Source organism: Neolamprologus multifasciatus, chromosome 11, assembly GCF_963576455.1.
Source record: "Neolamprologus multifasciatus chromosome 11, fNeoMul1.2, whole genome shotgun sequence".
Taxonomy (NCBI): domain Eukaryota; kingdom Metazoa; phylum Chordata; class Actinopteri; order Cichliformes; family Cichlidae; genus Neolamprologus; species Neolamprologus multifasciatus.
Window position 1 is genome coordinate 32,720,745 of NC_140449.1, and position 13,061 is coordinate 32,733,805.

The window sequence follows — 13,061 nt, forward strand, 5'->3', positions numbered from 1 at the left end:
AGAGTATGTAAAGCTGTTAACAAAGCAAGAGGTGGCAACTTCGAGGAATTTAAAATCCAGAATTGAATTCAAAATCCTGCTCCTCACATACAAGGTCTTAAATAATCAGGCCCCATCTTATCTTAATGACCTTGTAGTACCATATCACCCTATTAGAGCACTTCGCTCTCGCTCTGCAGGCCTACTTGTTGTTCCTAGAGTATTTAAAAGTAGAATGGGAGGGAGAGCCTTCAGTTTTCAGGCCCCTCTTCTGTGGAACCAGCTTCCAGTTTGGATTCGGGAGACAGACACTATCTCTACTTTTAAGATTAGGCTTAAAACTTTCCTTTTTGCTAAAGCATATAGTTAGGGCTGGACCAGGTGACCCTGAATCCTCCCTTAGTTATGCTGCAATAGATGTAGGCTGCCGGGGGATTCCCATGATGCATTGAGTTTTTCCTTTCCAGTCACCTTTCTCACTCACTATGTGTTAACAGACCTCTCTGTATTGAATCGTATCTGTTATTAACCTCTGTCTCTCTTCCACAGCATGTCTTTTATCCTGTCTTCCTTCTCTCACCCCAACCGGTCGCAGCAGATGGCCGCCCCTCCCTGAGCCTGGTTCTGCCGGAGGTTTCTTCCTGTTAAAAGGGAGTTTTTCCTTCCCACTGTCGCCAAAGTGCTTGCTCATAGGGGGTCATATGATTGTTGGGCTTTTCTCTGTATCTATGAAGCGCCTTGAGGCGACATTTGTTGTGATTTGGCGCTATATAAATAAAATTGAATTGAATTGAATTAAAATGCAAAACCTACTTTTGCTTTATTAACACTTACTACTGAATCCACATGTTATTTAACAGTAATAATTTATTGTGATGTATTACTATACAACAAAAGCGGAAAGCATAAGCACTCAGAACCTTCCGCAACAACTTAACGCTATTACAAAGAAAACACCTTTATGAGAAAATGTTTTTTTTACATTAATAAATCACACGCACCACAGAGCAGCTCTGTTTAAAAGATTTACTAATGAAAAGTTGAATATTAAAAACAATGCAGCAAGTCATGATTTGTGTAAATATTTTTCTGCGGAAGCAAACAAGTTTGAACATTGAGTTGTAAAGAATCATCCATAAAGGGAAAAGTACAGAAAAATAAAACAAACACACATAAACCCATCCAGCACATTTAGAAACACAGTTTTAAATAGTGCAATATAAAGTAAAGTGAATCTAGCTGCTTGATCTCTACATCTACAGTGTATGAAGCAAAAGAGTGACCATGAGCTCTCGCAATCACACCCAAAGGCATATAAAAGCTCACCAGAGGGATGTGGGTTTGGGTGATGTGACAATAATAAAGAAACATTCATCTACCCACTACCACTGATTTTGCTAAACTGCTTATGGTACTGTGCCTTTTCTTTTAAAACTGTATGTCTGGATGTATTACAGCATTGGAGGGAAAGCTGCAAATCAATCATGGCTTGAAGGTTTATAATACAGATTTTCTTTTTTGAAAATTTGATGTTTGTTTTTTTTAACCAAAACTAGACATTATTGTTTATAGTTGCTTTACTCATTTATATTTCCTAATTGAAAATGCATTATTTTATTATGACGGAGGATTTTTATCTGGACCGGTCTGCTGGTTGCATCTTTGGGACAGGATGCAACTCTCAGGGACTGCTGAGTAGGTAGATAACAGCTTCAATGACTTTAAGGTGCAACAGTCTTACTGGGTAAACTCCAGCAAACCTTTGTAATACGAGGGGTGGTCTCACAGCAAAAAAATATTTACAATATAAATGTAGCCTGAGTTTTGCCTCTTTTAGGCCTGGTTTAGACTTCTGCGGGAATCTTTGTAGAGCCCACATGTAACCTGCGTAAGTGGCCGACGTCATTGCCGGCATTTATGCCTTTGCTGGTGCATTATGTGTTAATTACTGTGTGGTCAAGTCCTGATGTTTCATATGGTGCCAGCTGATAGAAAAAAATGTAATTTGGGGACTTTTTTCGGTCAGTTTTTTTCGCAGTCAGACATATTTGTCCTTCTAGTTTTTCACTTCTTTGTACTCTTTCTCTCATGTCTATTCTGACAGTTTCAGCACTCCAGGAGTTTACTGACATTTGTGAATCCTTACATTGATGCTATGATTATTATTCCTTATACTGAAGTGACCACTGTTATTCCTTCACTCGTAACTTTAAAAACTGCTGCAAAAAACTAGCACTCAAAATATACATGAGGAATCGATGATGCTGAACAAGCCGATCACAGTAACTTCGGGTTGCATCCACCCAATGTGTAGTTACATTTGGGAGGTGCATGTCAGGTTAGGTTGCAGGGTTAGCAGGGGTTTGTGGCTACATCGCAGGTTAAGGTGTAGATTTCCCGCTGAAGCATAAATCAGATCTAAGTCTTAAAACCAGCAAGTCTGTTCCTGGAGTGCTGCTCACACTTCTCACTGCATCTCAATTCAATTCTTCCTCATTTCGGAAACGGCTATTATTTTGCTTTTCCACCAGGCTAGCATAAAGGCCTTTGTTATTCATCAGCTCCTCGTGGTGGCCCTCTTCCTTCACCATCCCTCTATCGATGACAATTATGTGACTGGCCTTCTTAACAACACTCATCTTGTTGGATATCAACAGCACGGAGCAGTCTTTTTCTTGATCCATCAACGCCTGGTGGACCTGTAGAGCACAATCATTATGGTTTTAAAGGAAAAACAGCTTTAAGAAATATGCAAAATCACTAAAGATGAAGAATTTCCTACTTGATATTCGTTCTCTGTGTCCAAATCACTTGTGGCATTGTCCAGAATCAGGACTTTAGGACGTCTGATTAAAGCTCGAGCAATAGCAATACGCTGCTTTTGGCCTCCAGACACCTGGCCACCCTTCTCCCCGGCATCTATGAAACAGAGGGACGTACCAACAAAATTTTGCTTAGGTAGAGCCTTAGAAAATATGAAATGTTGTGGTGCCGTTAAACGCTGAGATTCTGGGTCGAACCTGTGTCATATTTATTCGGCAGTTCCATGATGAATTTGTGGGCGCTGGCCAGATTTGCAGCCTTATACATTTCGTCATCAGAGACATGCTCGTAGCCATATTTGATGTTCTCTCGAACAGAGCGAGCAAACAGCACACATTCCTGGCTCACCACAGCAATCTATGAGCAAACAGAACGAAGACAGGATATTAGTGACTGTGTAATATTCACAGCAGACTCTAAGCAGGGCCTTCAAAGAAATCAGCTGCAGATTAAAGCTAAGAAAAAGCACAAATAAGTATCCTTATAACAAGATAAGACAGGTGACAAAGGAGTGAATTTAAACAGGAATTTGGAGGAAAAACGTTTAGTAAACTGTGAAAATGCTTCCCTGTCATCATTAGCTGAAGCTCAGGGGATAATTTCATTCCATTTCCATTTTATACAGAATTCACAGGATTTATTTAGTATCTTTAACTTCAGTTTAGCAGTTAAATTTGTGTCATGAGGACTTGATAAACCCCTAGGTGTGAATAGCCACAGAGGTTGATGTTGATGAGGTCTTTGTTCCCAGCTGAAGTTTACTGTTAGCTAAAACTAAACTAAAACTAGGTGTAGAAAATACTTAGCTAAAAAAAAGAAAATACTTAGCTAAAATTTAAAAAAAAATATATATATACACTTATATAAAAATGAAAGAACTGAAATAATATTAGACACTTGAAAAAAAAGGAAAATATACACAAAATGTATTTTGTTTTAGCCTTTGGTCAAACTTGTCCTAACAGTGAGTCTGATGAGGGTTTGATGCATACAGTTACTAGGGGTGGGGGAAAAAAACGATACTATGTAGTATCGTGATATTTTGTTTGCTAATAATCGATACAGGGACAGCAGAAATCGATATTTTGTTACAAAAAAGGTTTTTTGCTCTGACTTCAGAGCATGTTGATCCTTTTTCTGAGCAACAATCCTGACATTCCTTCACTGTCCAAATGTGTTTAACTTTTTTTTGGCAGCAATAAACATGACAGTTTACTTATTTTGTTTTAATTTACTTTCGAATTCTTCAGTTGCTGAAGGGGCTGCATAGTTTTTATAAATTTCATAATTCAGAATAGCTATAATTGTACCAGATGGTTGCGTTCAGTTAAGTTGGACTAGACTGTAATACAAACCGTTCAGTTTGTCAACAATAAAACTGAAATGAGAGAAAGACTGAGTGCGAGACTTTGATATTAGATAAAACGAATATTGATAAAGTTTACCTTTATGTACAGAATTTGAATATCGCAAAATATTTAAAAAAATTGCAATAATATCGTATCGTGAGTTAAGTATTGTGATAATATCGTATCGTGGGATGTATGGTGATTCCCACCTCTAACAGTTACTGGGATGGTTGGTGTCCCGGTGACTGCGAGTCACTTTCAAAATAACAAAAACCTAGCAATGAAACTGATCAACTTTAATTGTAATTATATTTATATTAAAAATCCACTCTGGGAACTAAGGGCCAGATTTACTAAACTGGGCAAAATAGCGTGTGAACGCAGTCCCCAAATAGTAAAACAGTATTCGTAGGAGTAGTTACTTTTTCTGAGCGATGTACAAAAGTTGCGTTGATTTCTAAATTTGGATGCAGTCAGTTCATTTAAATATCAAGCACAAAAAAAAAGATAACTTTACGTGCTTGATTAAAAATTTCTTCTCCCTATGTTTTGTTCCTTCAGTAGGGGACTCCCAGAAAGACATACAGAACAGGGTCAGTCACAAACATCTCTCACTTCTTACCTCTTACTCGCAGTCGCTTTGTAAATACCAACAGTACTTTATTTTAAATCAATTGGCACAACGTATGAGTAAATCTGTCTTTAAATGAGATTAAACTAAATTGAAAAAAATAACATGAAGAAAAATACTAGTTAGAAAATGCAAAACAATAACACCTCTGCATTTATTTCTTCTAAAAAAGATATAGTAAAATTTGATCCCAGTAAAAAACATAAAAGATAATAATATACAGAAAAATAAGGCCTGAAAACTATCATCAGTGGGTCCCAACAGGCTAAAAGTGTTTACTGTTGTTCTTCCACTGTGATCAGGTCCTTTAAAGCTAAAATACGATGTTATTGACCTTTCATCTTTTTAAAGAAGAAATGTTTAGGCATTCAATCGATCTTTTGAAAATACTGCATGCAGAACTTGCATCACACTTAATCATTTTAGAGCAACAGCTTAACAGCTTATAAGCTGTTTTCCCCCAGTGGCCAAAAAAAGACCCCACTTAATGCAGCTTTAAAGGTGCACTCTGGAATTTTCTTGTAAACAAACCAAAGAAATGTTTGCGTTGAGTGTTTCCCATGGCACCGTTAAGCACAAAGATTATAAATACAAAGATAAATGGAATTAAATATCTGATATTCACAAACCTTGTCATGTAGGTACTGGTCTTTGTAGCTTTTCAGCGGTTTGCCATCCAGGAGAATCTCCCCTTCTATAGGCTGGTAAAACCTCTCCAGCAGCTTCACGCAGGTGGACTTCCCTGATCTATTAAGACCCACGAGGGCAGTGATTCGGCCTGGCTTGACCTCCAGAGATATATTCTGGTGAAAGAGGTATATTTTAAGGAATGCTTTAACTTGAAGTAAAACATGCACAGGACTAGGGCTGGGCTATATCATACCGTTCACAGTAATACCGGTGTAATTTTGGGCAACGATAGGAAAATGAAATATCGCGATAGAATATGGGTAAAACGCGCATGCGCAATGCCTATGTTTACATACGCACATGGCGGCGACGCAGAATGAGAAGAGCGAAAGTGGATCGTTAAATGAAACGAATGAACCAGAATTGATTTGTAAAAATGCTGCAACTTCAGTGGTGTGGAACTGGTTTAGCTTTCGTCCGTCAGATACACAACAAAGCACTATTTTTGGTAGCGCATGCTAGCGGGCCGTTGTTATTACCGTGTTGTTTGGAAAATACGGCACACTTAAAATCAATCCTTTAATTTTACTGAAAATTGACAGAGCCCCTTATAATCCCGTGTGCCTTATGTATGAATTCTGGTTGTGTTTACTGACCTCGAAACGATTTTATGTACACGGCGCTGGAAAATCTGTCAAATGTTTTAGTACGACTTTGCTAAGCTACGAAGCCGCACCGCTTGATGGATTGTCGGAGCATTACGGCTGTCGTAGTTAGGCGCCCCGCGGAGGGATACGTACTGTGCTTCAACATAATATTACCGTATTGTGTGTGTATAACCTCTTTTTAAGTGTTGTGGATATTATACATGATTATGCTGAGGATATGTCGGCCAATTTCCACTGGAAATGCATTTTGGTTAAACTGTCAGCAAAGAATTTGCACTGTTACATTTTTATATAACTTTAATGCACATAAAAAACAGCTGCTTGTTTAATTGAAAATACATTGATGGGGTTTTTTGCACTAATAAAGTTGTGGAGTTGTAAAGCATTTTGTCTAGTGTCAATTATATCGTTATCGCAAAATTTCAAATGTATATCGTGATAAATATTTTTGGTCATATCGCCCTGCTCTACACAGGACAAATTAGTACATACCTTAAGGACGAGATTTTCTTCATTTAGTTTTCCATTATATGAAAATGTAACGTTTTTGAATTGAATGTGTCCCTGAAGATTTTCAGGGGCCAAAGTACCATCTGGGGGTACTTGAGGTTTTCTATCCAAATATTCAAAGATCTTCTCAGAGGCTCCAATTGCTTTCTTCACTTGTGGGTAATATCGCATGACAGCCTGAAAGAGAAGTAGTCATGAATAAGAGGAAAAAGTGAGCATCCATTTATGCTTCTTCTTGGCCGATGGCTCACCTCAACAGCAGAAGCAAACTGCAGCTCATAAAGGACAAACGACACAAGATCTCCACTGCTGACGGCCCCCCTGGTCACAAGTGTGCCCCCGTAGTACAGAATGCATACCTTCAAAGCTAGGGTAGTCATCTGGAGAAACAAGAACAACAGCTTACAGAGTGATCAACTGTAAAATGAGTTACATTAAGTATTAATGAGTAATTGACCGTGATGCTGAAGTCTACATTTACAGTGTACCACCTCGGTGTACCCTCTTTTAGATTCATTGAAAATTGCTTTGTGTGATTTAAAGTTAAAACGAGCCCTTTATGCACTTCACTTTGAAACAAGAGAATATAATAAGCACCAAAGATTGCAGCTGGACAAATGTTTGGTATCTGCTACACTCCTTAACTGCTTATTGTGTGATATAATGATGGGTTTGGCCTCTTAATAACAAGGCCTATATATATTCATAGGTGCAAGAAATGCACTGCTTAACATCCTCTGTCAACAAAGACACCACCAGAGGTCTGAACTTACAGCACAACAGCAGGAGTCGGCAGGTTAAAGGTCAGATCTGATTGCATTTATGTTTTCGCATGCACCGAAAAGCACAACAGATCCTCTTTGAAATTTATAATCAGATTTCACCTTGTGTATTTATCTCAGTTACAATTTCTAGCTATAAAAACAACAAATAAAAGGTGTTTAAATGTCTCGTTAGCTGCCTTTAGACACTCCCACTGCCACATATTCGCACTAGTCAGGCTAAACAAAAACGGCAAATACTCTGTAGCAGAGATCAGTGTTCAACTCACACTGTTAGCCCAGGTAGAAGCCGCATAGGCAGCTGCCTCCTTTTTATTAAGGGCGTAAGTGTCCTCCAGGCGCAGTCTGTACTTCTCTGTCTCACCGTCCTCATTGGCAAAACTCCTCACTGTCTTCATGTTTGAGAAGGTCTCTGTGGCCACCTGGTTAGCCTTTGCCAGTGACTCTTGAACTTGCACAGCAATAGTCTGAAATATAATGAAAAATTAAACTACACAGTTTGATTCAGTAAAACAAGACATATTTTATTGATTCGTCACTATTGTAACTGATCAACAAGTAATTAAAGCTAAATTTTTCACATCACCTGGTGGAAGCGTCCGGTGAGCTTGGGTATGACCCAGATGATGGGCAGCCCCATGCATGTGAGCAGCGTCATTTTCCATGACTGGCTCACCATGTAGAACAAGAGGAAGCCGAAACGAGCCGTGTACCACATCAGAAGACTCAGCTCCTCGCTCAGAGCTTCACTCACGCTGTTGGTATCAGTGGTAATCCGTGACACCAGTTCACCTAACAGTACAGCAGGAGTCGTCTTAAAGGGATCGCATTTTAAGTGTATATATATACTTCATTTTTCTGGATTATTTGTAACAAGTTCACAAAACTTTTTAAGAGGAAACTGAGATTGGCCTTTAGGGTTTTAGTTATTAATTAACGAAACATTAATCTTGTATACGGTTTGTACATAATTTACCTGTTGAAGTGGCATCAAAGAAAGCGATCTCCTGTTTCAGCACGGCCTGGAAGACGACTCCCTGCACCGAGGTGTGTATGCGGCTCATGGTGATATTGTACGTGAGGTCACATATAAACTCGAGCACAGCACTGAGACATAAAGCAGAGGAAGAGTTACACTAAAAGTACATAAAATATTATTACAGCCATATCTTTAAGCTTTTGTTAAGCTTCTGTTGTACACATATCCTCAGAAGTGACTGAAACGACACTACATGGGTTGGAGCAGGAGCTCGGGTGTAAAAAGCATCCTAGGTTAATGCTGACCATCCTCACAACACTCTTTCAGTTCATTTCTGAGTATTTAAAAAAATCCCTGAAATTTTTAGCAAACAGGTCACATGTTTTTTATTTATTCTAATTAAATCGTTCTGCGTTAGTAAACGGAGAGAACCTTCAAAAACCAACTTTAATAACCAAAGAAGACAAAGGTTGTATTACCTGGCAATGGTCATTAGTGTCATGATTGTAATGGCCTCTGTGAAGGCGTCAGGTGCTTCTTCGTTCATGATCCAGTCAGCCATGCGTCCAGTGTACTGAGGAATAGCCATCTCACCTGAAAGCAGGTGTTAACATTATCACCATACTGATCTTTGGCAAAGCCCAACTGCCAGGTTAACGTTTACATTCAGCAGCGTCAGTGGACTGTGATTACATTTCCTTATTTGCCTACAATTACAGTTTACAGATATGCAGCTAGTGCTGCAGAAAACAAGACCTTTCTTCCTATACTTAAATTAACAGCATGAGGACAATGACATGAACACAATGATAACTACAGGATATAATTTCAAAACACTGTAGTGGCAAGAAGGACATGCACGCTTTAATTTAAACGAAAAGGAGCTTAAACTAAAGGAGCTCCACACATGATTCAAAGTTCAAAATAATCCTTATTTATCTTATACTGGGCCTTAATGCAACCCTCTAGGTAATTCACTGTCTGGAATAGGGGTGGGGGGAAAAATCGATACTGTGTAGTATGGTGATATTTTGTTTGCTAATAATGTATCGATACAGGGACAGCAGAAATTGATATTTTGTTACAAAAAAGGTTTTTGTGCTCTGACTTCAGAGCATGTTGATCCTTTTTCTGAGCAAGAATCCTGACATTCCTTCACTGTCCAAATGTGTTTAACTTGTTTTTGGCAGCAATAAACATGACAGTTTACTTATTTTAATTTAAGACATGTTTTATTTTAATTAAGTTTAAAACTTTTTTATTTAATGTAAAATTATATTTTGTTTTAATTTACTGTCAAATTCTTCAGTTGCTGAAGGGGCTGCATAGTTTTCATAAACTGCATAGTTCAGAATAGCTATAATTGTACCAGATGGTTGATTCAGTTAAGTTGGACTAGACTGTAATACAAACCGTTCAGTTTGTCAACAATAAAACTGAAATGAGAGAAAGACTGAGTGTGAGACTTTGATATTAGATAAAATGAATATTGATAAAGTTTACCTTTATGTACAGAATCTGAATATTGCAAAATATTTTTAAAAATTGCAATAATATCGTATCGTGCGTTAAGTATTGTGATAATATCGTATCGTGGGATGTATGGTGATTCCCACCTCTAGTCTGGAACGGGCACATTTATCACCCTTCCCCCTCTCTTTAAAAAACTATCTGAAACCGAGTCTGAAGCATGACATTCTGCACACAGGGTTTACTTTCACGTATGCTAACCTCATTATTTGCCACTCTGATGATGTTTAATATGAGAATACACAATTGTAATACTATAAATACGATGGAATGAAAGAAACATGCGCAACAGACCCCACTTCAAAGGTGTTATTTCACATACCATAAGACGAGAGAAAGACAAGTATCAGCACAGCAACAAAGCGCCAGAAAAAGGGCTGCATGTATCCCATCAGTCTCTTCAGAGAGGCCCCGGTCTCCTCTTTTGGCTTCTGAGATGGTGTCCTCTTAATAAAAGATGAAATGTACTGGCCCCAGGAGATCAAAAGAGATGACACATACCGACTCCAGTAGAGCCAGGCCACTAGTGTCACGATATAACCCTGTAACACCTGCAGGACAAAGGACAGGTTTAATATAACCATTGCACGTGTGTTTAGTTAGCTTAGATGAAATAAATTGGTTTTGGTTTCAGATCTTGTTCCAGGCTGAGTATCTTTTATGCATTATTTTTATTTTCTGCTCAAAAAAAGTTCAATTACACTGGAAACTGTTCAATTATCTGAGAGATCTACTACTAGAAATCTAATAAACACATATAGAGAAAAACATTATTCACTTTTTCATTATATTAATGTGTAAATGTGTGTTTTGTCTGCTGATCAGACTTAAGACATGAAAGCAACAATTTATGTATCCCATCCATGCTGGCAGCAATCACAAAGTTGTTAAGTGGTTTCTGTCATGAAACAAAAGAAGAAGAACTGAAGACCTCCAGGGTGGCAGTAACACAATTTAAAAAGATTCCAAGTAAAAAAGCATAGAAAATGTAGATTATAGATACATTAACAAATACTTGTATTCATACTTCTTATTTCAGCTAAATGCTCCTGATATTTTCATTATCTAATATATTTGATTGTTCTTACTGATACTGCAGTTTTAACTGGCACTTTGACAACTTTCTGCTGCAGGAGAAGTTACTGATATAGAACAATAAACTTCAACTCTTATCATAAGATTTGTGTGATGCATTTTACACTTCAAAGTAGCTGGTAAGAATCCTGCAGTTCACAGATAGCTATTGCACGTAAAGAAAAGCACATTTCTTATTGAGATATGTCCCCTCAAAGTGCATTAGGTAATGAATTCATATTTTCCTTCTTGCTGCTCACCAAGGTTGCACATATTGTAGCGTGGTAGACAACAAAACACATACACTCACCCTCTCCCAGGAGTGCCACCCCCACAGTTCCTCCATGGTGGACTGCCCCAGCGCCCAGAGAAGACTAGCGTACACTGGGAAGTGGAAGCAAAGGACCCCTAAGCTCTGGATCCCCTCGAAGCTTTTAGTCCATGGTAGGCTTCCAGGGTAGGTGAAGGCCAGGAAGGCAAGGAGGGAGGCTCTGGTCAGGGCTCCTACCCATAGGGTGACGAACGGATGAGAGAGTAGGAGAGGCGAGAGTTGGGCCAGGCGGATGGTGTGCACCACACACACATCCAGGCACACGCAAAGCACCGGGAAAAAGTAGCTCATCTTCTGCATTACGCACACACTCTGCAAAAACAAATGACAGAGACGGCTGAGTATTAATATCAGCACAATATGCAAACATGCAAAAACATAAAATAAGCATGATCTATGTGTCACCAGTGGGCAAACTTTTTCAACTTATACTCATATTAACGTTATAACGCACCATGCACTAGTCTTTGTACACTAGAGTATTTCCTTTTCCCCCTGGAAGAGTGACATTACGTCTATAAGTGTTGGGTGGATGGGACTGACGGATCAAACATGATCAAACATCAAACACCAGGCCTACATTTTGAATGCACTATAAGGACAATGGTCCCTATTTACTTTCACTTTGTTGCCGATTGCGTTTACTTTCATTTTCTGCTGCCCTGATGATTTCTTTGAAATGGCTCCGTGAATAAACCAAACATCACACACAAACACAAACAATTATGGCAAATGTTGACACCTACTATCATAAACAGCATTGATAGCGTATACTACATGAGTTTACAGGGGATAGTAACTGTTATAATTACCCTCAAATCCAACCTACTTACTCGGTTTCCTTGACACGACCTGTTTGCTTCGACGAACGTCCCAAACCTTTGAAAAACTCGAATATAACCTCAGACCAAGTAAATAACGTTAATTTAATATCTACAAACCGGCAGCCTGTTCAGTCACGAACCGACAACCACTGACTGGTAAACTGAAACCGAAACTAACTATTTATAGAGCTTTTGGAATGGAAAGTCCCACATACGTCCTCCTACCGAAGACCAGCGACAAACAAAACTTACCTTTATTTAAACCGTCACGTTTTTATTCCAACATTATTACTCAGAAAACTTGTTTTTGGAGAATAACTTCAGTGTGTGGAGTGCCTGCTGCCACCAACACTGCAAAGTTGATAGGATGTGCCTGATATGAAAATCAGTCCAACAGCGACCCCGTGTGGCGAGGAGGTACAATTGCATGAGCTTTTTACTCTAGCGTTTTAAATGAACAACAGCTAGAATCACAGTAATTACATAAATCGCTTGGATATATATTTTTATACTTTCATATATTTCTTCATTTATTCATTCATCCATGCATTCTGGTCCCAGAAGCAATAGTAGACTAAATAGCTATGTATATTGTTTTGTGGTGTAGTTTTGATATATATTGTTTAATTATCTTTATTGGTTCACATTGAGTGTAAACCCACCCAAAATAGCCACATGAACCTCCCTTGAGGTATTCCTCTTTTCATCCTGCCTTGCGGCTCCATATTTGTTGCCTGATTTGCCTGGCTGACAGTCACATGTTGACTCTTGCCTGGTCTTGGACACTGAAATCCCCAACAGAATCTTTGAACTCCCTGACAGTTTCCTTCCTTTCCCTTCTTTCCGGTTTGATGGCTGGAAAAAGCAAAGCTAAAAGTGTTCCTACTATTTTAGGAACCCTCTTTGTAAACCCCTGTAAATCACAAAGCATGTGTTTGCTTTGCTGTTTAT

At 38.6% G+C, this 13,061-nt stretch overlaps 1 protein-coding gene across 2 annotated transcripts; it reads right to left on the reverse strand.

Annotated features, from left to right (window-relative positions):
• Positions 1-1,152: 1,152 nt before the first annotated feature.
• Positions 1,153-12,496, reverse strand: tap1 (transporter 1, ATP-binding cassette, sub-family B (MDR/TAP)). 2 transcript variants are annotated; one of them, XM_085177747.1, is made up of 13 exons: positions 12,363-12,496; positions 11,266-11,598; positions 10,204-10,432; positions 8,831-8,945; positions 8,349-8,479; positions 7,959-8,164; positions 7,642-7,839; positions 6,842-6,970; positions 6,573-6,767; positions 5,412-5,585; positions 3,000-3,159; positions 2,762-2,898; positions 1,153-2,678 (listed from the first exon to the last, which is right to left on the reverse strand). In XM_085177747.1, exons 2-13 carry the CDS (start codon positions 11,584-11,586, stop codon positions 2,457-2,459), a joined length of 2,217 nt encoding a protein of 738 aa, XP_085033873.1. In that variant the 5' UTR covers positions 11,587-11,598; positions 12,363-12,496; the 3' UTR covers positions 1,153-2,456. The 2 variants fall into 2 exon arrangements, with proteins under 2 accessions (XP_085033873.1, XP_085033874.1); XM_085177748.1 differs by lacking the exon at positions 12,363-12,496 and adding an exon at positions 12,120-12,313.
• Positions 12,497-13,061: the final 565 nt, after the last annotated feature.